We start from the raw sequence: 26241 nt of genomic DNA, 5'->3' as shown, positions 1-26241 counted from the left end.
CGCGCGGCGGCGGCGGGAGGACAGCCCGCGGCCTGGCCCTGGGGGCCGCGCCCCTGCCCCCCTCGAGGTGAGGCCAGATGGGCGGGCGGGGCGCACCCCGGGTCGCCGCGGCGGCGCGCGGGGGCGGGATCGCGGGGCGGGGGCCGGGCGCGGCGGGACGCCCCCGCGCGGGGCCTGCTCTAACGGCTGCGGCGCTGGAGGTGCGCGCGGCCCACGTGCGCCATCGCGGGCCACCCTGTGGGGCGTCTCTGCGGGGCGGCCTGTACCCTCTAACCGCGCCTCTCCCGGCCCCGCGAGGGGGCCCCGCGGCGGCCGAGGAGGCGGGGGACGCGGCGGGACGGCCTCGGGCCCGGGCCGGCTGTGCGCCCGCTCTCCCTCGGAGGGGCAGGGCCACCTGGGCAGCCGGTGTCCTCTGCGCCCTCGTGCCCCCCTAAAGGCCGGAAGGGCCGGAGGTGAACCCCGCCCGTGTCTCTCCCGCTTAGGAATCGTCGCTGGAGGAGATGGAGGCGGAGAAGCGGCCGGCGCCCTACGAGGGCCTGTTTGCGGACGGGCATTTGGTGCTGTGGACGCTGTGCTCGGTGCTGCTGCCCGTGTTCATCACCTTCTGGTGCAGCCTGCAGCGCTCTCGCCGGCAGCTGCACCGCAGGGACATCTTCCGCAAGAGCAAGCACGGCTGGCGGGACACCGACCTGTTCAGCCAGCCCACCTACTGCTGCGTGTGCGCGCAGCACATTCTGCAGGGCGCCTTCTGCGACTGCTGCGGCCTGCGCGTGGATGAGGGCTGCCTCAAGAAGGCGGACAAGCGCTTCCAGTGCAAAGAGATCATGCTCAAGAATGACGGCAGGGCCGCGGACGCCATGCCCCACCACTGGATCCGGGGCAACGTCCCCCTGTGCAGCTACTGTGTGGTTTGCAAGCAGCAGTGCGGCACTCTACCCAAGCTCTGCGATTCCAGGTACGGCCTTTTGTGGGTGCTGACTGTCCCTGAATGCCCTGTGGGAGTCGGGATTTCAGAGAGTGGTTGTGTAGCGGAAATGTATTATTGAGCAAATGAATAAAGATTCCAGAAGAACTTCCAGCCCAGGTGGAATGAACACCCCAATGCAGGCATGATTAACAAGTTTGCTTACTTACAGCTCTTTCCCTTTCAAGATTCCTGGCCAGGGCCTCAGCACTCTTACCGACAAGGTGGGAAAGCCGGCCAAGCTGGTCTCTCTCTCCAAGGCCATCCCCGAATGCCTGCTTCTTGCCCACCTTGCCTTGCCCCCCTTGGCTGGGGACTGTGCTGCAAATGGTTGTGTCTGCTGAAAGATGATGCTATCAGTGTAACAGATATGGACACAGTTGTGTATAAATGGAACCCCTGGTCTTTAAACGGGTGCTCAGACCTTACAGGGCTACCCAGGTCTGGGACCTCATGCATGAGTAATAAAGCTTCTGCTGATCTCACCATTCCTGAAGTACCTCTTGTTCTTCCTCTGCCTGGGTAAAAGGCGGTGGCCTGCTTTGATCTAAGCAAATGACCTAAATTACCCACTTCAAGGAAAACAAGCTAATAAACATCCTTCCGTATTGTCCAGGTGTGGCAGCTTTGCAATAATCATTTGCAAGGGTGATGGATCTAGCCTGCATTCATCCACCTGCCCTTTAGGTGATAAAACTTGGCTCTTAACTCTCCTCCAGAAGTCTCTAAGTGCTGCATGCTTTATGATTCCTGTATGTTATATTTTCATTTTTGTTATTACTGATTTTCTCCCTTTTAGATAAGGAAAAATTAAGTGTGGACAAAGTAACTTTTTCATAGACTCACAAAATTGGTTCATCCTTAGTGTTGTTCCATTAGTTTTGAATGAAAACAAGTGTCATTACAAGGCGACATTTATAGTTATTGGTGCTATAGTGAAATATACTCAAAAAGAGTACTTAAAGGGATATTAACACCTTTTTTCATATGGTCTTTTGGGACCTGTAGCATCTTAAACAGTTGACTTTGATTAAGCCAAGAATATTTTAATGCTTTTAAAAACACTTTTGCGTTCTTAAATATTAGTTGTAAATATATGAAGATGTCCTTTGCTCTTGAAGAGATTGGTTAAAGGAGATGCTGCTTTGCACATCACCTATTCTTGTTTTACAGTCGAGAGAATTCTACTCAGTGGTAAAATAAAATTGGTGGCCAAGACAGGGTTAGGAATACTAACACTTAACCTTGTCATAGACTTACGTCGGGACATCTTAAATCTTATTTTAAATAATGTTCCCTATTATCAGATTTAGATTAAAAGTAAATTTTCAAAAATATGTATTTTAAACAACTACAAAGTTCTGTACCCATTAGTTTTTGCTATCTTTCACATTTAGATGTTTTCCTTTTGGCATCAGTGAGAGAGCCAGGTATCTTTAAGTAAATTTCTTATTTCTCTTGTAATTAAGCTTTAATCTTTGAGAACTGGGATTAGTTGGAAAAAAGACATGAATTGAGTATTATTATATTTCCTTCCTTCCTTCCTTGTGTCTTTGTAACTTAGATAAAAATGGCTTCTATAAATATCCTGTTTCAAATACTCCCGAACAGATAATAACAGTGTTTCTGATCATCCACCCAATGATCTTTCTAGAAATATATATCTAACTAAGTCCCTGCTCAGCGTAAAACCGTTCAGTCGTTCCTGAGACTTACACTGATGGCCTTTCAGTGTAAATGCCAGGTCTTAACACAGTACACAAGGATTTACATGCTCTCTGGACCCAGCGTGCCTTAGAGTCTTATCTACTACTGCCTGCATTAAATTTTATGTACCAGCAACACCCAGATAGTTGTGGTTTCCTTAAAATAACAGACTTTTTCTTACTGCCCTTCTGTTTTTCAAGTTTCCTTCTCTGTCTTAAGCATCCTCCTCCTGGCTAACTTCTAGGCCTCTTTAAGACTCGTTGTGTCCTTTCCTCCCAAACTCCAGCCCCCAGATGGTGACATAAATCCTGTAGCTCAGTGGTTCTCAAAGTAAGGTCCCCAGACCATCAGCATCATTTGGAAACTTGTCAGAAATGCAAATTCTGGAGTTGCTAAAGAAAACAAAGTAAGATATTTGTGCTTATACCAAAAAATTATTGTTTATTTGAAATTCAAATTTAACTGAGCATCCTGTTTTTTTCTGGCAACCCTAGCCTCACCCCAAACCCACTGAATCAGAAATGGTCTGGGGACCTGCAATCTTTGCTTTAACAGGCCCTGAACATAATTCTAAAGTTAGAGAACTGCAACTGACCCATGTACCTGTTAAAACACAATCTTGTATCCTTAATTTTTTGTCCTCCACATTGAGCATAATGAATAGTTGTCATGCTACATCAGCTGTTCCTGATTAGCTTGTTCTTGCTGGTTACTGAGCGGTCTGTCCCCAGCATGCTGCATGCCTCACCTATGGTAGAAATTGCCTCTGTAATTTAGGAAGTATTTGTTACTGTCAAGAGAAAAGAGTACCATGTCCTCAAGAGGTATGCATTCTGCAGTATTCCAGTAATTTTATGCAGTATTACTGTCAGGCTTGACCTTCTGTAGGAATGATGTTTTGGGAAAGAAACAAATATCTATTTAGAATCTTCAAACACAGACTAGACTGGGTTTTACCCAACTCTGGGCTTCTTCCCTGTCTGCATCACATTCTCCAGAACTGGAGAATTTTAAGTGAACATTTAAGACTGTTTGGTCAACAAATTAACATTTCGAAGAATGATATTAACTGATTTTTAAAACCTATAGACCATTTAAACCCAGCAGAGTAAGTAACAATGGCCCTTTAATTTATAATCAGTCAATAGATCATGTTCACATATTGAGCATCTATTTAGTGCCAGACACTGTAGATTTTACTTTCCTTGTAGTTTTTTCTTTTTTTCTGCCCCAAATACTACAGTGTGTTTCTGCATCTAGTATTATGTCATTTGTTCCCTAAATTTCCTTTTTTTTCTTCTTACCTCTGTTCTTACTAAAATAGGAAATTAGGTTATATATTTTTAAGTATTACACTTGTTAAATGAACCTTTGTTCCTTATAATGTTCTGTCTCTTAGTAAGAAAACCTAAGGTTTCTGAAGGACTTTCTTCATTATATACTTCTCCGCCTTCCTGCCCCTTCACACAACACACACATACACACACACACACACACGTGTTAATGAAACAGCTGATTTTTAGTAGGTAATCACACTGACCACTTTAGTTTTGTCTTTAATTTGCTTCTGTGTTCTGTTGATATATGTTTATTCATTTCATTAATTATCTAAAACAATGAAAGATAACAAATATTTTAGAGCAGAAATGGGCAGACTTTTTCTGTAAAGACCCAAAACTAAATATTTTAGGCTTTGCAAATCATATGGTTTGTCATAATTATTTATCTTTGCCATAGTACAATATCAGCCATAGATAATGCAGAAATGAATAGGTATAGATGTTTTCCACTAAAAGGTTGTTCACAAAATCAGATACAGACACACTTATAATTTGTCAACTTCTGTTCTACTGTAAATTTCATAAATAACCATCTTCACTTCACATTTACTATTGCTGCCTTCTCCAAAATACTAAAGAAAAAAGCTCTTGTGAACAGATAAGTATTTTTGAGAAAATAATAAAGTCACCAGCAGTTCATTCTCCCCAACCCCAAAACTTTTTTTTACATGTAAAGCAGTCATATTCCTGTACAAGAGTAGCACACACCAAAAAAAATAATGGCGCATAAACTTATGAAACATTCCATATTTTCATATGAGGGGATTTTGTAGGGTAATACTCTGTCTTGATAAGAGTTGTAGTTATAGGAATATGATTGTCAATAATCAGCAAACATACATTGTACATTTCATTATATGTAAAATTTAGATCAAAAGAAAAAACCTGCAAATAAATTATGAATTTAGATAATGACATGCCAGTTTGTTGAAATATTTTGGAAGTATTCTGATGTCTGCAACTTTCTTCGAATGCACCAAAAATATGGTGGATAGAAATGTAACAAAGCAATTACAGTAAGATCTAAAAAATGCAGGACGGTAGCAGAAGTGGACAAACTTTGTTCACTGTAAAAAGAAATTAAAAAGCAAAACATTTTAAAATGCAAGAATACAATCTTTTTTTGAAAATACTTGCTAAAGCTTTGAAGCATGAAGTCTTATAATGTCTGCAGTTTATTTTCAAATGATTCAGCAAATGTAGGAGAAAATGTTAATTAAGAATCAGGGTGAAGGGTTGGTTTAGGGGCATTTATTTTGCTATTCTTTTGACTTCTGCATAGTTTAGAATTTCTCAAAATAAAAATTTGGAGGGAAATAATGATTATAAACAATTAGTGACTTGATTGCTAAGACTAAAATATCAAGATATTACTAGTAATGTCTTGTTTTCCCAACAGGTTTGAAATCTAGATCAAGTTAAATATTAATTAGAAAATATGTATAGAGACCAGTATGAATTTTGAATCAGGCATTTCTAAGGGAAAGTATGATGCTGAATAACTAGTAAACATTTTGGCTTCACCTTTACAGAGCAAAGGCTAATAATACCCATTGTGCTGGTTAAAGTAATCTTTTCTAAAATTTATGACAATTTTGTAATTGAAAAAGATGTCACAAATCATTGTACATAGAAAAGATTATTTTATAAATTATGTTAGGACAAATCCTCTTTGGAAGAAAAGGACTAAATGTGTCACACCAAAGCAAACTCCAGCAGATAGACAGCCATAAACAGGATTCTTGAGTAAATAGCAGTAATTGCTTGACATATCTGAGCATCTAGCTGGGAAAAAAGAGCCTTAAAATAGAAGACTAGGAGAGCTGACCTTGAGATAAAAGAATTTTTATCCATTTTTTAAAATTCATTTAATTATGACCGTTTATTTTCTGTCAGCCTGCTTTTGTCTGTACAGTTAGATCTGCCTATCTGTGAGTGGTTAAATGCAGATTAATAATAGAAACCCCAGAACTTTACTGGTGCTATTTTTCGCTGGTTTTACACATGGGACCAAACATAGAAGCAAATCCGACTGTTGGTGGTGTTCTGTCTGTATTTCAAATGCAACATGCGGATTATTTTTGTCTTAACTGCCAACAGGAAATTGACTGTTGTACCTATATTTACTGAAGTGTTGTTGAAAGATGGTCATAAGTTAAGAGATTTTCTCACTGGACCCTGAGGAATACTTCCAAGGATCCAGGCCATAGGCTTCAGGCAGGGCATTTAAGCAACAAGGACTTTAGGCCTGATGAACCTATTTCAACCAAAGTACAAATAAGTAATACACAGAATCATTGTTGTAGACCAACTTTGTTATGTGAATTTTATCTGGTGATGTATTTACCTATATTAGAAGTTAAAACTGAGAAAACTTAAATACTTTTAAAAATAACAATTATGGTAACATAAGTATTTTTATGAAAGCTCAGTGACATTTTACTTTTTTTTTTTGTTGTAGTGCATTAGTTTAGAAGTTAGATTCTCCTATCTACTTCTGCATTCAGTCTTTGATAGAGCACATGTGATAGAGCTTCTGGAAAACTCCACTACACTTTTGAGGGAATAAAAGTAAAATAACATTGTAGTATTATTATTAAAGTGAATTTAAACTCACAGACAACTTGAAAGGATCTTGGTAGCTCTAGACCGCACTCTAAGAACCATTGTTGAATTAAACTGCTAATGCGTTCATTAAACAGATAAATTACATATTTTTACTTTCTGGATTTTATGTTCAATGATGATAAAATTACTGCTTTAATTTTTTTTTTGACAAAATTGATTCGCTTGCAGAACATTAAGATTATGGTTTAAAATTACTGTCTTTCTTTCTTCTGTACCCCCAGGTGCATTTGGTGTCAGAAAACTGTTCATGATGAGTGCATGAAAAATACCTTAAAGAATGAAAAGTGTGATTTTGGAGAATTCAAAAACCTCATCATTCCCCCAAGTTACTTAACCTCTATTAATCAGATGCGTAAAGACAAGAAAACAGATTATGCCATGGTAATTAGTTTATTTTTCCTTAAATAGTTGATTTCAAAAAGTTGTTTAAATCAGTGTATAAGACAATTACAATTGTGTGTGTGAGGGCCTCCCTGGTGGCCTAGGGGTTAAGTCTCAACGCTGTCACCAATTAAGCCTGATTTCTATGCCCAGCCAGGGAACTAACCCAAAAATGGCACAGCAGACCTCTTCTGTCTCACCCATCACTCCCCTCAGCAGTGTATTCCAGTAAATCTGCTTGTTCTGCTCCCCACTCTGTCTCTGGTGAATCCTCTCACCCCCTGTAGCTCTGGCCTACACCCCAGTTCTTGTATGCATAAATAAATCTTTTAAAAAATAATTACCTCTAGTTGCTTCAGGAACCAAAATCAGAACAATGAATGGGAGTTATCGAAAGATGGATTTTTAAACTCAGATTCAGTCAGAGTTTTCTAATTATTTGATTTAGCAGTGAAATGGGCTGCCTGATGTTAGTGAGTTCCTTCTTATGTGACTATCCAAGCATACACTGTAGCGTAACCTAGAATGATTAGGTCACAGAGTTACACATTGTACTCAAGTTAAATTAGTCCCTCTCCAAGATCTGTTTCCGTTTGTAGAGTTCTTTGATTTTTATATGTATTGATTTGTACCAGGATAGATGTTTTTCTCTTAGCATATTACTATTATCAAGAATGAAAAATTTACTGCTCACCATCTTTGAGATATTAAACCATCATGTTACTTTTTTTTAGCTAGCCTCTAAGCTTGGAAAGGAGTGGACTCCATTAATAATCCTGGCCAACTCCCGAAGTGGAACTAACATGGGAGAAGGGCTACTGGGCGAATTTAAGATCCTCCTAAATCCAGTCCAGGTAACTAAACAGAAAACATATTTTCTATATTAATCCTTATTTTGTGCAACAATCAGAATACCATGGAATTTCCCTTTCAACATTACACAGCTTAATTGAAATAATTAAAAAAGAAAGAGAAATCACTTGCCATTTCCACACAGATATATTATTTTTATTTTCCCTGTTCTTCCCATGAATGATCTATGCAGTTATGTTATTAGCATTACCCAAACAGTAATCTAGGTACAAATTTGATTGTTTTCTTTACTTAAAAGCATACATTTGGGGGGGGGGGTCTGCCTGGTGGCACAAGGGGTTAAGTCTCAGCACTATGATGCTCTCCACAGCCGCTGTGGCACTAGTTCTCCTCCCAGCCAGGGAGGAGACCCACATGGCACAGCAGACCTCTCCTGTCTTGCCCACTGCTCCCCTCAGCAGTGTATTTCAGTCAATCCCCACTCTATGGTAAATCCTCTCACCTCCTGTACCTCTATCCTATACCCCAGTTCTTGTATACATAAATAATCTTTTTTTAACAAAAAAGCATAGGGCCTCCCTGGTGGTGCAGGGGGTCAAGACACAACCTATGAAACTGTCCGCAGCCTCTGCAACCCACAGGTGCAGCAGACCTCTCCTGACTCACCCACTGCTCCCCTCAGCAGTATACTTCAGTCGATCTGCCTGTTCTGTTCCCCATTCTGTCTCTGGTGAATCCTCTCACCTCCCACACCTTTGGCCTGTACCGCAGCTCTTATATGCATAAATTAAAAAATCTCAAAAAAAAAAGCATATGCTTTTTCCATGTGTCTCCATAATCCTCATAATTATATGTGTAATATCTGAGATAATTAACTGAATGAATATGTCACAGTTTTTCTACTCTCTTGCTATTACTGATTGAATCATTAGTCTCTAAGGTTGTATGATTATAGATAATGCCTCAGTGAATACCTTTATATTCAGTGCGTTTTCATCTTTTGAAATATTTTCTGAGAATATTTGTAGCAATATTTTTAAAAAAAGAATTTTTATAGAATTATAGCTATCAAAGGGCCTCCCCTGGTGGCACAGTGGTTGAGTGCTGGGCTGCGAAGCTGCCTGCAGCCTCTCCAGCACTGGTTCAATCCCTGGCTGCCAGGTGAGGGTCCCACATGGCACGTAGACCTCTCCTGCCACCTGCTGCTCCCCTCAGCAGTGTCCTCTGTCTGTCTGCCTGTTCTGCTCCCCGCTCTGGCTCTGGTGAATTCTCTTACCCTCCCATGCTTCTGACTGTACCCAGTGCTTGTATTAATAAATAAATAAATCTTTAAAAAAAAAAAAGAATTATAGCTATCAAAAATCCTTGTGTTTTTATGTCATTTTATGAATATTGCAAAATTGTTTTCCAGTAAGATACACTAATTCGTACTAATAGTCGTTCTTAAAAACCCAGTATAAAATATAAAGAGTTCATTAAAGGTGAACTTAGCACGTTCTGGTTTCATGTAAAATGAAAGGAGACAGTGTTATATAAATGGTTATCAATTTGTATGTTGACACCTCATTATTTAGGGGATTTTAGGCAGGTGATTTAACCTGCATGTGCCTCAGTTTCCTGATTAATAGAATGACACTTATACTTCGTAGGAGCAAGGTGAGCCACAGTGAGTATAAAGTGCATCGTGGCTGGCATATTGTTAAAAATAAATGCTTTGTGGCAGTGCTATTATTTAAACATAACTGTACTCATCTAAAAGAAAGCCATCCTTGTAGTGGAGGACAGTGTTCAGGAAATAATTTTATTTCCTTTTCTTTCATTTCTAGGTTTTTGATGTAACTAAAACTCCCCCTGCCAAAGCCCTGCAACTTTGCACTCTTCTTCCCTATTACTCAGCTCGAGTACTTGTTTGTGGAGGGGATGGGACTGTGGGCTGGGTCCTGGATGCGGTTGATGAAATGAAAATTAAGGTATCAGTCTTGAAGACCTGCTTGCCTTTCACAGACGCACTTCTAAGATTACCTAGTTATATTGTGTATATATAATTATACAATAGTTGGGTTATATTTTTTATTATGCAACAGAAGATTAGAAGATATTATTAGTTTCCAATAGCTAAGAATGGGACAGCTATTTTGATTAGTCTGTTCATATAACCTTTAGCAAAACATATTTCTCATAGATACCATCTTACACCAGTGAGAATGGCACATATTAAAAAAACTAGCAACAACAAATGTTGGCGAGGTTGCGGAGAAAAAGGAACTCTCCTGCACTGTTGTTGGGAGTGCAAACTGGTCCAACCACTATGGAGAGCTGTGTGGAGATTTCTGGACCTACTAAACATAGAGCTTCCATATGATCCAGCAATTCCACTCCTAGGTATTTACCCAAAGGACACAGAAACATCAATTCCAAAGAGCACCTGCACCCCTATGTTTATAGCAGCACTATTTACAATAGCTAAGCTTTGGAAACAACCCAAATGCCCAAAAATAGATGACTGGATCAAGAAGATGTGGTACATATACACCATGGAATATTACTCAGCATTCAAAAAAGATAAACACATGCAATTTGCAGCAACATGGATAGAGCTGGAAGGGATCATGCTCAGCGAAATAAGCCAGAAAGAAAAAGAAAAATACCGGATGGTCTCACTCATAGCAGGAATCTAGAAAACTTAAATAAGGGACCAGGAAAAAGAATAACTATAAGAAAGAAAATATCAAAATCAATAAACAACTATGAACCAAAGACACTCTATGAGGGGTGGGGGGCGGGGAAAGGAGGGCTTGGGGTCAAAATAAGGGGGTTGTAGTTGTAAGGGGAATATAAAAATAAAATTTAAATAATAAATAAATAATAATAATGATATATATATATAAACACATTTCTCATATTTGTATTTTTTAATGCTTTGTTTTTAAGTTTTGCCGAGTATTATCACCCTACAAATAGCCTATAGAGAAGAATCTAAAATATCTATCTTCTATACTATAGGGACAAGAAAAGTACATTCCACAGGTTGCTGTGTTGCCTCTGGGAACAGGCAATGATCTATCCAATACCCTAGGTTGGGGTACAGGTTATGCTGGAGAAATCCCAGTCGCGCAAGTCCTAAGAAATGTGATGGAAGCAGATGCAATTAAACTAGATAGGTAAGATAAAATTCCCCCCAAAGGTAGATTTTCTTAAGTATTGGGAATATCATTTGAGTTATAAATGAAGCCTTAAGTTGTTATAAATTTTAAAAATTAAACTTTAAATTTTATAAATTAAAATTTAAAAGTTACAAGTTTGCATTAAAAATGTAAATGTAAAAGACTGTCAGTTTTATGTATACATAGATGCTGGTATTTTGTTGTATATTTTTTTCATATTAGGATTGGAGTCTTAAGTTAGGCTTAGTACTTAAGATTTGTATACTCACTTCAATGCACTTATTTTTTCAAATACTGTTTTAATAAAGGAACCTCATCTACCAGGTATCCAGAGTTGACTAGTAATAAATATATTTAATTGGCAGTTCATTTGATAATACTGATTTTTTTGAACTTCATTTTTTAGATGGAAAGTTCAAGTAACAAATAAAGGATACTATAACTTAAGAAAACCCAAGGTATGTTTTTAGGGCCTCAGTTGTGAATAGTTCCAACAAGCATGATGGAACACCTCCACTGTATAAAATGCTGTGCTGTAGTGGGAGGTAGAGACAAGGTATTTATCTCTAGGGAGCTGCTTATGGAGCAGAAGAGAAACCTGTGTGGTCCACTTTCACGCTGAACTGTAGAGTGTGCCGTGGGAGAGAACAGGCTATAAGTGTGCTTAATTCATCCCTAGAAATCCAGGCTGGAAAGATTTCTAAAGGGAAGTAACATGTCAATTGGTCCTTCAAAGGTAAATATAATTTAGACCAAAAAAGAATGAAACAAAGGACTTTCTAGGTGGATGAAATAAGAGACTAGAGGGTGCAAATCATAGCTAGCAAATAATACAGAGATAACAGGTTTGTATTTTTTAAAACCTACTCTGGAGATAGTGAGAAATAGCTTAGAAACCTGAACTAGGGCAAAACAAGGGTTTGGGGAGGAGGACATTTTAGAAGTAGAATTGATCAAGACTTGACAACTGATTGGTATTAAGGGAAGAAAATACATACTGCCATCAGATTTCTAGTTTTTATGACCATCAGGTTTCTGGTTTTTATGACTAGATATATGGAAATGACATTAGCCAAGATAAAAAGTTTGATGTTGGATAGGGAACCAAAAAAGAGTTAGGTTTTGGTCATATCAGCCTTGAGGCTGTGGCACATTAAATAGAGAATGGGGAATTTAGGCTTATCGCTCAGGAACAAGACGGCTGGAAATGGAGCCTGAGGAATGCAGACTTGCACTGGAAAGTAGTATGATTAAGGGAAGAGGGAAAAAGGGGGTGGCAGTAGTCTGGGAAACTGAGAGTTGAAAAAGCAAGTAAAAAATGGAATGGAGTACAGGGGTGGGAAGCCTTGATGCAAATTAGAGCCATTCTAGATACAATCTGAGGTGTAGCGTATTAAACAGAAATAGAAAATGAAATCCCTAACTATAGTTATTAGCCTTTGAGCTGAAACTTCTGGAAACTTCACTGAATAACATACAATGGCTCTAATCTGTAAAGTAAATGTAAGATATTAAATTTTCATAATAAACAAAGATTAAATATTGCTTACTATGTGACATGTTCTGGAAAAAGAAAATCTGTTGCCTTTTTTTAATAGGAATTCACAATGAACAACTATTTCTCTGTTGGACCTGATGCTCTTATGGCTCTCAATTTTCACGCTCATCGTGAGAAGGCACCATCTCTGTTTTCTAGCAGAATTCTTAATAAGGTGTGTTGGATAAAATAACATTTCCTGCTTATCACCAAAGGTACAGTAAAAATCAATACAATTATATCTAGCACTCTTTCAAGTAAATTCAAATAGAGCTGCCTTATGGAAACATTTCCCTGCCATTTTGTGTAAGACTGTCAGTTTAGATCCTAAGTGTGCTTTATTAAAATATTTTAAATTTTAAAATTCAAAGTGGGAATGTTTTATGGGATGTTTTGCTTAAATGACAACTAAATGAAATAGGGAATAGCCTATCTTACTTAAACAGCTACTAGAATTGGAAAGAAATTCAATGCAGGATAAATTTTTGGTGAAGTAGTAATGGAAAAATAGATTCCCTTGACTTGAAAAACCTCCAAAAGGCAGATGGGATAAGAAAAGGAGTCACCTGTTTACCCACAGCTCTTAACTAAGATCATTGCTCTGGTTTCTGGTACAATGGATTCCTTTCGTGGAAATTTTATTTTGGAAATTTTGAGTGACTTGGTGATTGAGCAACAGAAGGTAAAAAATAAATGTAAAACAACTTTACCCCTGTTTCTTTTTTATAAATATTTCATGTTTATAAATAGTTCCCTTTTGTTACTTTATAGCTAAGGCAGTAGGTATTACAGCATGTACAGTTGGTTATATCTCTCAAAATTAAGTTTGTTTTCATCAGGTTTTCTGTAATCAAAAGTGATTATGAAATGTTTGCTAGATTTACCTATTACTTTCATTAACTAATGTGAAATATAGGAAAGGATAGACTGTTTCATTTCATTCTAATATATCTTAATAAAATGTAGCTTTTGGATAAGCTGAGAGAAAATACCATTTAGCCACAAACTCTCCCACATTTCCCCCGGGAGGGCTAATTAAACTCAAAAGTAACATTGCTGCTCTTCCCATCAATCTCTAGCCCACTCTAAGGAAATGTGACTCTGTAGTCATGTCAGGGAGCTTTCTTAATGTTTAGTACAGAGTGTTTTTCTTAATGTTTAGAAGCCTTGTTAGCCTGATTTAATACCATTTTCTGTCCATTTCTCGTAGGCTGTTTACTTATTCTATGGAACCAAAGATTGTTTGGTGCAAGAATGTAAAGATTTGAATAAAAAAGTCGAGGTAAGTTTTTCAAGGTTTGGTGGTGTCTAGATTGGGAAGATCTTTTTAACAAAAATGCTGAATTTTCTATTAACATATTCTGCAAAAATACATGGAGTATTTCTTTTATACCACACACTTTGCTAAGCACATTACAGACATTATCCTGGTAAATTCTCACCACAACTCTGTAAAATAAATGCTGTTATATACCCATCATAGAAAAAAGAAAATTGAAATTAAGTAATTTGCCCAGATTCACACAGTGCCCAAGTATACATGTAACCAGAGTGTGAACCTAACTTTATCTAACTCCATTGTCTGTTTAACTTTTAACTCTTATGCCATATGGCCTTCATTTATACATGATGACAAATTAAGGTTACTAACGTGGTGCCTGACACATGGAGACTCGAGAAATTTAAATCCAAAGTTTAATTCATTTTATAGTTATGATGTATTTCTCTTACATACCAAAGCAAAATAAAAATACATGAGCAGTAAAAAAATTATACTGATTAGTTATCACTACAGAATCCCTGACATCATAGTATAGCGAAGTCTTGTGTATATTCCTTGCTTGCTTACAGAAAGAACCTGTAATGGTCAATAACAACAAAGATGTTAATGCAGAGAAACTAGAACTAGTGAAATGGGAAGAGCCAAACAAACAGCTTGGGGAAAAAATGAAAAATTGAATAGGCAATGAGGAGCCAGGGAAAACTGCAAACATTTCCCTTATGTTAGGCAAGGTAGGCAGACACTTAGCTCACAGCCTTTGCAGCTATGACATGAAAAAAATGGCAAGATTTTTCATTTTAAAAAGCTTCCTTCTGCTTTATCATATTCCCTTTTTTCCTGTGTGTTGATAGCATTGGTAGAGTGAAACATACAAGATAGCACGTCATCTTATTGTTGGGTATTTTATTTATACAAAACGTGTTTTTGAAATCACCTACAGAATGCCAGATATTTTCCTAGGTACTAGGGGTTCAGTGATAAATCATCCCTTGCTCTCCTAAATTTACAGTCTAGAGAGAAGAAAAACATTTAAAACACACTGTATACAGTATGAGAAGTGATATAACATGGGAAGTATGTAGTCTTAGAGCTATAAATAAGAGCAATACATAACTCAAGGGCTGGAGAAGTTATCTGAGGAAAGTGGCTACAACAAGCAAGTCTTTCTGGAAGACGTGACAGTTTGGAATCTGAAAATTAAATAGGCGTAAAGAGAGAAATTACAGCATGCTTAAAAAGTATGTGCAGGGCCTCCCCTGGTGGCGCAGGCGGTTGAGCGCTGCACTGTGAAGCTGTCCGCAGCCTCTGCAGCGCCAGTTCGATCCCAGCCAGCCGATGAGGGTCCCATATGGTGCGGCAGACCTCTCCTGTCGCGCCCACTGCTCCCCTCAGCAGTGTACTTAGGTTGTCTGCCTGTTCTGCTCCCGCTATGTCTCTGGTGAATCCTCTCACCCTTCCGCACATCTGGCCTGTACCCCAGCTCTTGTATAAATAAATAAATAAATAGATAGATAAATAAATCTTTAAAAAAAATATATGTGCAAAGGCCCAGGGGCAAGGGCCCTGCACCTCTCATATATTTTATATATATATGAAATTGAACATGAATCCTATATGGGTATGGCTGAAAATAGTGTGCCTGTAGTAACTGACTGCTTGTATTTCTTTAAAGCTAGAACTGGATGGTGAGCGAGTAGAACTGCCTAATTTGGAAGGTATCATAGTTCTGAACATTGGATACTGGGGCGGTGGCTGCAGACTGTGGGAAGGGATGGGAGATGAAACTTACCCTCTAGCCAGGTACGTACATTTATGATTGGTTTTTATGTCACTGTTTTCTTTAAAGTATTCTGTTGGCTCTTTTTAAATTTTAGACATTTTTTTCCCTCAAATTTTCTGTTTCATGTACTTTGTTAACATAAATTTGTAGTAAGTTGGTGGTTCACCTCTGTTTAAAGTTAATTGACCTGGGCCTCCCCGGTGGCTCAGCAGGTTGAGCGCAGTGCTGTGAAGCTATCTGCAGCCTCTGCAGCACCGGTTTGATTCCCAGCCAGCCGGGGAGAAACCCACATGGCTTGGCAGACCTCTCCTGCCTCGCCCTCTGCTCCCCTCGGCAGTGTCTTCTGACTGTCTGGATGTTCTGTTCCCCTCTCTGTCTCTGGTGAATCCTCTCACCCTCCTGTACATCTGGCCTGTACCCCAGTTCTTATATAAATAAATAAATCTTTAAAAATTAAAAAGGCGGCTTTTAAAAAAAAAGAAATTACTCCATGCTAATGTGGCTGATTTCCTAATGTGGCTGATTTTTATTGCATCATATAATCCATATTTCCTATTTCCAATTTTAGGTATGATGATGGTTTACTGGAAGTCGTTGGAGTATATGGATCTTTCCACTGTGCCCAAATTCAAGTAAAATTGGCAAATCCTTTCCGAATAGGACAAGCACATACAGTGAGGGTAGGTGAAGTATTTGCTAACAGGTTAATTTATCTCTCAGTCCATTTCTAAGCAGTAGATAATGTTGAAGAAAATAACACATGCTGTATATAGCTTTCCTTATCAGTGGTTTACATCCCATGTTATTGATTATCCTATGCCAGGGGCTTCAGGGGATGGTTAAGAAATAGGAAATAGCCCTAAATCCAGTTGAAGAAATAAAACATTGACTGGAAAAGAATCTCTTAGACTATCGATGAATAAAGATGTATTAAGATTAATTTTCTAAGAATAAAGTAAATGGGGACCTCCCTGGTAGTCTAGGGATTACGTCTCAGTGCTATCATGGCTATGGCCAGAGTTCGATCCCCGGCCAGGGAGCTGACCCACATGGTGCAGAAGACCTCTCCTGTTTCACCCGCTGCTCCCCTCAGCAGTGTATTTCAGTGCATCTTCCTGTTTTGCTCCCCACTCTGTGTCTGGTGAATCCTCTGTCCTATACCCCACTTCTTTTGTGCATAAATAGATAAAAAATATATTTAAAAAAAAAAGATGAAGTGTAAAAAAAGTCCCCAAGAAGGGATAAGAGACCATGGATGAGATAAAGGAAGACCTTTCTGAACATATTGGGGACTAACTGTTTTCTATTTTTTCCCTGATGCCAGCTGATTTTGAAGTGTTCGATGATGCCCATGCAGGTAGATGGGGAGCCGTGGGCCCAAGGGCCCTGCACTGTCACCATAACACACAAGACACATGCACTGATGTTATATTTCTCTGGAGAACAAACGGACGATGACATCTCTAGTGCTTCGGATCAAGAGGACTTAAAGGAAACTGATGGATGAAGAAATGAAAACTTAATATAGAATTCTCACAAACAAGTAGAATCTTATTCATCCAAAAGTAGAAATGCTCTATCAACTCTTTAATCTTAAGTTCACCAGTAATATAGGAGTATGTGTTCATGTAAATAGCATTCCAAAAATAGCCAGACTTCCAATTGTTTATAAATGCCTGTTCTTTTTTCATCAAAACTCCTTGATCATATAGTACTAACTTTTAAAATGTCCCAGAATGTTACTTGTAGGTGAAATGTTTTCCCTAGCTTTGAGAGTGTTGAGTCTCTGAAGTATGCATCTCATTCCTTGTTCTTGAACCAGGCGTTAGGTAGACACATCATATATCTACAAGACGAGGTGGAGGGTCATTTCCATCTTCATTTGGAAATGGTAACATCATAACATTTAAAAAATTAACTCGCTCTTTTGAAAGGAGATGGTTAGTGTGAGACCAGCATGGCCAGTGTGGGTGCAGTGCTGTAGCATGCCTCGGCAGAGCTCCTGCACCCCGGCTCCTAGTCCATTCATAAGCATGTATTTCCAAGAAGTCCTAAAAAGAGAAAGGCCAATACTTAATACTTTTTTATTGTAGGAGCATTTTTAGGCCATCAGATGTTGTTTGGTTAACTGTGTTCATGACCGTGGTGAGAGAAATTCAGCATCTCGTTTATAACCTAGTATAGCCAGAGGAGAACCACAGAGGTGAGCTGGTAAAAATTAACATTCAGAGCACTTTGTATTGAAAGTTATGGATTCTGAACTGTATAGCTCACCAGCTTCTCTTTTGATTAAAAGACTGTCAACAATTCAAAAAAGTATACTAAAGAAAATTTACTAGTCAGATTACTAGTTTCCTTGTTACTAGTCAGATTACTAGTTTCCTTGTCACTAGTCAGATTAATTGCTCAAAAATAGCTGAATAATGATTGATAAAGTTTAAAAACTTCAGTGGTCTGGCATAATACAGTGGTCTTTTATATCTAAACTACTTAACAAAATTTCCCCTGAGGGAAAGTGGAGAGAATCCTCTGCTAAAATGTTTATATCATATTTATTTTAAAATGAGAGATATATTTTTTTTACTTATTTATTTTCTTTATTGTGGTATATCTGTGTTTACAGTTTGCAATATGTGGTTTTATTTAGTAAGTTAAATGGATCACAGATGTCCTGTGAGTCAAAATCAGAAATGAAGCCCACTGGCTGCATATTAAAACCCATAGTAATTCTGACAAATACATTATCCAAATATAGTCTCATTCTTCAGAAATATTCAGTATTTTTAAAAAGAGGAATGAAGTGTTTTTTACAAAGAGGGGAAGTGAAAACACTGGCAAACTTTTTAGAAGTATTGTTAGTATTTGTCCCTCAATTGCCAAAAACTTATTGAAAGGCTAGTCTGATCATTCCCCACTAGAGGGTGCTCTTCTGTCGTTAGCCAGTCTAGTCCATCAAGTTCTGCAGATAGGCTGACCCATGGGGCTGATTTCCAGCCTGTGCTTTTTCTGACAAATGGTCCCTTTATGGTCCTGGTGGTCTTTCAGAAGGTAAATCTCTGAAAGACTTGAATGTATTCCCCAAAACATCGTTAGCTCCCCTTCGCATCTGTTATAAATCTATAATCCACAAATTGCCATAAACTTTCACTTTAATCATCTTCAGACCCAGGCTTTGTTTTAAAGAACAACTCAGTAATATATACAGTAGTCAGTACATTATAAAAATACCTATTTTGCTTCAATTAGCTTCTTCCAGATCTCGCAGGAAATGCTAGTTCTAGCATTGAAAGATTTTGTGAGCAGATCTGTTTTCATGGTTTTACCTTATTCAGAATACCTTTCATAGTACCCTATTGCGTGGAGGGAGAGTTTTATAGATATTCTTTTGGGGGTTGATCATGTTTTGAATATAATGAGTTTAATTCCTTAATAGTCAAAATTGTTACATATACCACATTTTATAAATATATTGTTAAATTCACTTTGTTTTAGGCTGTATTTTGTCTGTAATTCATTTTACTAATTATAGACTCAAAGTAAATAGTTAATATCGGAATAATCAAAATAACTATATATTTGCTTTTTTTTTAATTGTTGAGACCAGTCTGACCATACTACTACTTTGGATTTAAAACACATTTATATAGAATGCCTTCATTTGCTTAAACTTTTTTGTAGTTAGATTTTTTTCCCTACTGACCCTTTGTGAAGTTTTTCTGTTGTCTATTTACTCTTTACACTTAATTTTTATTTAGGAAAGTTATTTCAGAGTACCATATCATAAGACATATCTTGCTTTAGTAAAATTTCCTTCCTTTTTAAGGCACATTTACCCAGCACTTCAAATAAATGTATAGGCATGTGACTTGTTTCAAGTAAGTTCAATTTACAAGACATGTTTGCAAGTTTTGTGTTAGGATATCATCTAAGTATTCCACACTGGAAAAAAAAAAAAAAGCATAATTTGCCACAAGATTTTTTTATTCCATTCTGAACTTCTGCATTCTCAGGAAGATATACATGAGGTATCTCTCTGTCTGTTTCAGATTTCCCACATCTTTTCCTGTCCTAATATATTCCTAACTCCATATAAACTTAGTGGCTTAACTACTGAATACCTGGCAGCTCTTACAGATCCCATAAATAGATGTTAATAATTTTCAGTGCTTTTATTGTATTTAGTAGAAATCAAACTGGCTTGTATTTTAAAATACAGGTTGTCCAGTAAGATTACATGATCTTAAATGTGTTTTAGGTTTTCTGCAACAATTAGCTGTGAACTCTTAATATAGCTAATGTTTATAAAAATTTTACAGTCAAAATTATTTTATTTTTCAGGGTGTCTCAAAAAGTGTAGTATTTGCTTTCTGAAATACGTTTGCCTACTTAGAATTATAAAATATACTGTGACTCAGAAATGGTAGTCTTTTGTGCTGTAAAAATGAATACTACGAGCATGTCAAAAGAAAAGTAGTTTGCATTTGTAAAGTAAAATTGTATTTAATGTATATTATGGAATTTTAAATTTGCACTAACTAAAAAACTTTAAAGGTTATATTAATTTACATATTCATGTGGATCCGAATACATAATTTGTACTTGGTCACCTGAAAAGGTTGACAGAATGGATGATCATTTTTTGTGGTTTTCCCTCAAAGTGATAATATTGAAGCAAGAACCAGCACTTTATATTCTGTATTTTTTTATTTCTACCTAATTGGATACAATGGAATGTAGGTAGATGTATTTTTTAAAAAGTTAGAAATTTTAAAAGGAAAAATAGTGTTGTTAATCTGTCCTAACCCAAATGAAAGTGCTTTCCCAGCAGCACCATGGAAAAAAGGGCGGGTTTTTTTTTTTGTTTTTGTTTTTATTTTGCTTTTAAAAGATATGCCCCCCTGCCTTTCTCAAATTTTCCCTGCAAGGCCTATTTCCTGTTTTTCAAAGTATGATCTGCAAGATCTCTGACTTATGGATGCCTAAGCTCAGCCCTGGGCTTCATAAATCAGTCTGGCTGGGACACAGATATCTCTGGTTTTATTAGCAAGTGCCCCAGGCAATTCTGATGCACACTTGACATTTTTAAACTACTGGTCTGTACCTCGAGTTCAGTCAGGGCGAGGGTCAAGGAGCCACTTGCTCTAATGACTCTCACCTGGTTAGTTTTATATTGCTTTTTATGTATTCTGGCACCTTGTGTTTTTTGGTCAAAAGATTATTTCAGAGGTCTCAGTGGCAACCTGGAATATGGTCACTTGGCTATTTCACAAGTTTTAATGGCATATCGTTGAATAGTAAAGCACTGACTTAGCCGCTGTCCCTTGTGTTCCCAGTTTTTGTAAAGTGTGGAAGCAGTCAGTGTGGTTTAATTAATTTTAGTTATGTAAATACACACAGGTATTCATCCCCATGGCCCTGACTATGGTCAGTGCATGAATCATGTAGGTCTCAAAAAGCTACATTCCCAGCTTCTGGAGAAAGAATCAAAAATGTCACCCTTTAATACAGAAGTTCCCAAAACTTGAACGAAGTAATTGAGCTCTGTCACCAGCAGCTATAAATACAAGGGCGTTGCTGCTATGAGTCCAGGGGCACTTTGTCTGTCTCTGCGAGGGTGCCCAAGCTACCTCGCTGTTGAGGGACAGCCTCTACTCAGAACGCAAGTAGCGGGAGATAAACTTTAACCTGGGGCTTCCCATCATGTGCTTTTTGATAACTGACATGGAACGTTGAAAAGGGGGATCTGGAAAGCAATGTTGCTTTCCCTGTTCCTCTAACATTGACCAGGCAAGGGGGCTTCCTTACCACATGAGGGCTTCTGAGGAAAGTCCGAGAGTAAGGAGAAAGGGTATTGTGTGTGCTTGGATGAGCGTGGCTCATATGAACATTTGTTCTCATTCCTACAGTCTGGTCCCTACCAGCAGTCTCTCCAATTTGATCTGCTTCTATGAGCCCTGCAGAAAATTGTCCCTCTGATTTCTAATTCTGTTCTGTTCAAGTTTAGAACAACCTGGGTCCTTGACCCTGTCAGTGTTGTGGGTGAGCTAATTGGGTCAGCTCTCTGAACCCACAGTGTCAAGGACACTTGTGAGGACTCCATTTGAAGTAGCCAGCTGGCCTTGTGTACTTTCTTTTAAAAAAAAAAATTTATTTGTGCATGGAAGAACTGGGGTATAGGCCAGAGGAGTGAAGGGTGAGAAGATTCACCAGAGACAGAGTAGGGAGCACAACAGGCAGACCTACTGAAATACACTGCTGAGGGGAGCAGTGTGGGTTAGCTCCCTGGCCGGGGATCGAGCTTACGCTGCAGTGACTGCAATGGATTGATAGTGCTGGCTTTAACCCCTGTGCCACCAGAGAGGCCCTGGCCTCATGCACGTTCTCCTGTCTCTGACCACAGTGCTGTGTACCTACCACTTGATGACCCAGCGTTATTTTGTTGTGCTGCATCTGTATCGTGGTCAATGCCTACAGACAGAGCTATGTAAATTAAAGCATTTGATATGTTGAAGATGTTTGTTTTTTTAATAAAAGTAGATGTGCGGGACTTAAAAGGTATGCTCTTGTGGTTTTTTTTTGTTTTTTATGATAAAAAATATATTTACAATTAGGCAGCTGGACTCAGTTTAGATGATCCCAATTTTGTGGCAACATCCAAAGCATACTAGCAGGAGCCAGTGGAACATAAGCCTTCTTCTCTCCATCAGGTCTGATCAGGGTGTTGACCTTAACAACATCAGTGTCACAGAGCTTCCTCACAGCCTGTTTGATCTGGTGCTTGTTGGCCTTGCCATCCACGGTGGACACAAGTGTGTGTGTATTCTGTCTTCTTGGCGGACTCAGTGGTCAGCGGGAACTTGAAGATGGCACAGTGGCCAAGCTTGTTTGTCCTGGGAGCACTCTTCCTGGGAATTTGGGTTGCCCGCGGAGCCACAGTGTCTTGGACCTCTGAAAAGTGGATGATGTGCGGATCTTGTTTTTCTTGTGACTGTAGGTGCCTTTTAGCTCTGCCTTTTTGGCCTTCAAATCTTTTGCTTTGGCTTCTGCTTTGGGAGGGGTAGAGACTTCCTTTACTTTTGGTGCCATCTTCATGAAAAGGAATTCTGAAACCCGTTCCCAAGGGCTTGTGTTGTTTTTTGGCACATCATAGAGATTACATATCACCAGCGCTTCTGTAACCTATGGGTACAGCTCAGACACATTTGAAAGACACTCAGAAGAAACATAATTTCATGGCTCCTGACAGAGTAGAGCAGTAAATAGAATGAAATAAATGAGGTGAATTTGTCTCATTTTCAGTGTGTACAGTGCAAAAAGGATAGAATTACTTGTAATTCCTAAGTTGCATCCCCAGCCTCTGCCATTGGTTAACAGTGGGCAAGTTACTTGTTTTGTCTGAGCCTCAGTTTTCTTCATAAAGGAAAACCATAGCGGTGGATGCCCTTGACCTACGGCTGCAAACCCAGAGGCTTGGAGAGCAGTGACAAAGGGCAGAGTGCTGGAGACAGCAGTAGCAGAGAGTGATCATCACAGGCCAGCAAGCCTGGCATGAACACAGCTCATTTTTCCAGAAAACAGAAATCTAGATTTTCTATAAAATTTTATACCCAGGTTGGCAACCTATAGCCTCCCGCGGGGTTATGTAATGACATAAAGGGAAGTGGGAGAGAAGACTTGGCAAATATCAGCATTTCCTTCCATTTGAATTTTTATGAAATCTTAGGGCTTTATCAGCTGTTCTCTGGATGTCATTTAACATTTTGTGACAGAACATTTTTATTCATTAAGTAGCAGAGGCAGGAGAGCCTGTGACCCAGCTTCATTCCTTCATCTTTAACCAGAAGTCCATGTTTTAGAGAAATTTTTGAAATAACTCATTGGTCTGCTTTTTTAAAAAACAGACAATGCTAAGCATAATGTGCCTTTTCTTGATCAGTGAACTTGAACTGTGCTTGGCTGTGAGCCACTGAAGTTCAGAAGGAGGGCTCTGTGATGGACTAGCTACCTCTGGCTATTCCATGGTCTAATTTCTTAAATGCCTTCACCACAAATCGGGCACATGGAGTTGTAATGCACGCGTGCTCACTCTCGCCCCCTACACTCAGTGAGGGGCGCACATTGACTTCCTTTTACACACTAACTCAGAACTAATAGCAACCCCAGGTCCTCACCCCTGCTGCTTTTTCATGTGTTATATAATTAACACACATTATATAAAATGTCAAATGTAGGCAGGTATGTTCATTATGCTGGGCACCAAGAATGCTGGGGGTTATGATACAGCTCTCAAAGGGACTCCCACCCCAGCCATATGGACTTAAGAAATAGTATTTTTTTTTTTTCTTACCTGTGAATACATAGAGAAATGTGAGTTATTCTGTAGGAAAGCTGTGTATGCTGAGGTTTGAAGTCGAGGAGCTTACCCTGGTCAATTTGCATTCAAATTGATGAACATAATGCCTATATTTTGTCAAGTTTCTTTCAGTGTGTTATAGAATATTTACTCTGCAGGACACTGGCCTCTGCATGGGGAGGGGGCATTGGGGAGTCTGAACAAAAAAAGTTTCCAAGGTACTGCGTTCACAGGGCAGCGAGGGCCAACCAACACTGTCCTCCCAGAGCAGGCCCACACACATCTCAGCCTGTCCTCAAGGATCTGCAGAAGGGCCTATTCTACCATGTGCTGGTCCTCTAGTAGCTGATTGAATTGGGGGAGAGCACATCTCCCCCAGCAGACAACCCCATTCTCTGCTGGGCTTCATTTTCATGAAATGCCTTTGTAGTTTTTAAATCTGTCCTACTCAAGTGCTGCACACAAACTACTTTCAATTTACCAGGAAATAAGTACAGAAATTAAAGAGTACAAGATTAGAAATGTTTACAGCTATTTTAACAATTAACTATTAAATCTAATCACAAATTGCAGCTTATATTTTGTCTTTCTCATGTCACTTCTCCTAATTGTATTTTATAAAAGGATCAACACATAGGGCCTTCCTGGTGGCACGAAGGGCTAAGTGTCAGCACTATCAAGCTATTGGCAGCTACTGCATTTGATCCCCAGCCAAGGAGCTACCCACATGGTGCAGCAGACCTCTCCTGTCTTGCCCACTGCTCCCCTCAGCAGTGTGTTTCAGTAGATCTGTCTGTTTTGTTCCCTACTCTGTCACTGGTGAATCCTCTCACACAAACCCTCCCGACACACACACACCCCTCTGGCCTACACCCCAGCTCTTGTATGCATAAATAAATAAATCTTAAAAAAATAAAGTATCAATATATGATCTATTGGAAATGTGAAAATAAAACTCCAGGCCCTTCACCACAGAGAGTTTGAGAAGGACTGCTTTAAATAACACGCCTGCTTCCTTTGGAAGAGGAGGGGACCCAGCTGCAGTGAGTTTCTGTTTCCTTATAAACAAACATGCTCTGGCTGAAATGTTGCATGAGCCTTGCTTGAATTTGGTAACAGGAGCCATGACCTTTAGTGTCTGACACCAGAACCTGATTCAGGTAATGGCAGTGGACTCTGGACCAATGAAATACCCAGACAACAGCGGGGAGGGGGAGAGAAGCTAATAAAAGTCCGTTACTTCTAGGTAGGTAAGAAATGATGTAACTGGAACATATAAACTAAGAACTATCTAGTCTGGAATTTGGTGGCTTAACAGCATATTTGTAAAGCATTTAATCATTTATAGAGCATTATTACTGAAAGTATTTTTTCTCTAACAGGCAGATATCATTTTTGTCTTCCAAATGAGGGCAACATGGTTCAGAAAGGTGAGTGACATGCCATTGTCACACAGAGCTGGGGTTCCAGCCCAGTCTTGTGACTCCAAATCTAGCTGGGGGAGGGGGCTGTAAAATTATGGAGAGTTTGCTTTTTTACTCTACTTTTTGTGTTACCTCAAGGGTTATGGCATCTGATTTAGTGCTCAGTGTTGGGGTCCCATCTTTTGGCTTCCCTGTTTTCAGCAGCAGTGACTGCAGTCTTCATGACAAGTCTTTCATTTCAGTCGATGGACAGGTTTTTTCCATCTCCACATTCCAGGCGGCAGGGAGATGGGGAAGGGTCAGTCTGTATTTTATTTTTTTTAAAGATTTATTTATTTATGCATACAAGAACTGGGGCACAGGCCAGAGGTGTGGGGGGTAGGGGGTGAGAGGATTCACCAGAGACAGAGTGGGGAACAGAACAGGAAGACTGAAATGCACTGCTGAGGGGAGCAGCAGGAGAGTCAGGAGAGGTCTGCCTCACCATGCGGGTTGTTCCCTGGCCGGCTGGGGATTGAACCTGTGCTGCAGAGGCTGCGGGTTGCTTCATAGGTTGTGTCTTAACCCCTTGCACCACCAGGGAGGCTCCAGTCTGTATTTTAGAGATGTCTCCTGGCAGCTTTCACAGGACACCTCCACTTACCTTACATTGGGTATGACTTAGTCACGTGATTAAATGGGGCCCATTTAAAACATTCAAGTTTGGGGGTCCCTAGGTACCCCTAAGTTGTGCACTAATAATCTCACTCATGAGGATGCCACCCTCAAGATCTAATCACCTCCCACAGGTCCCACCTTTAATACCACCACATTGGGGGCTGGGTTTCAAAATGAATTTGGAAAAACACAAATATTTTGCTTACGATAC

At 39.2% G+C, this 26241-nt stretch overlaps 1 protein-coding gene across 2 annotated transcripts; it reads left to right on the top strand.

The window, feature by feature from the left end:
• Positions 1–29: 29 nt before the first annotated feature.
• On the top strand, positions 30–22159 carry DGKE (diacylglycerol kinase epsilon). 2 transcript variants are annotated; one of them, XM_037492465.2, is made up of 12 exons: positions 30–67; positions 483–955; positions 6861–7020; positions 7755–7874; positions 9660–9803; positions 10837–10994; positions 11404–11455; positions 12596–12709; positions 13745–13816; positions 15489–15616; positions 16165–16276; positions 16921–22159. In XM_037492465.2, the coding sequence occupies exons 2-12, from the start codon at positions 501–503 to the stop codon at positions 17101–17103; spliced, it is 1698 nt and encodes a 565-aa protein (XP_037348362.1). In that variant the 5' UTR covers positions 30–67; positions 483–500; the 3' UTR covers positions 17104–22159. The 2 variants fall into 2 exon arrangements, with proteins under 2 accessions (XP_037348362.1, XP_054544845.1); XM_054688870.1 differs by lacking the exon at positions 30–67 and adding an exon at positions 192–200.
• The last annotated feature ends 4082 nt before the right edge of the window (positions 22160–26241 follow it).

The sequence above is a fragment of the Talpa occidentalis genome, unplaced genomic scaffold (genome assembly GCF_014898055.3).
Source record: "Talpa occidentalis isolate TD23 unplaced genomic scaffold, MPIMG_talOcc4v2.1 talOcc4.7, whole genome shotgun sequence".
Taxonomy (NCBI): domain Eukaryota; kingdom Metazoa; phylum Chordata; class Mammalia; order Eulipotyphla; family Talpidae; genus Talpa; species Talpa occidentalis.
This window is presented reverse-complemented; position numbering and strand designations above follow the sequence as displayed.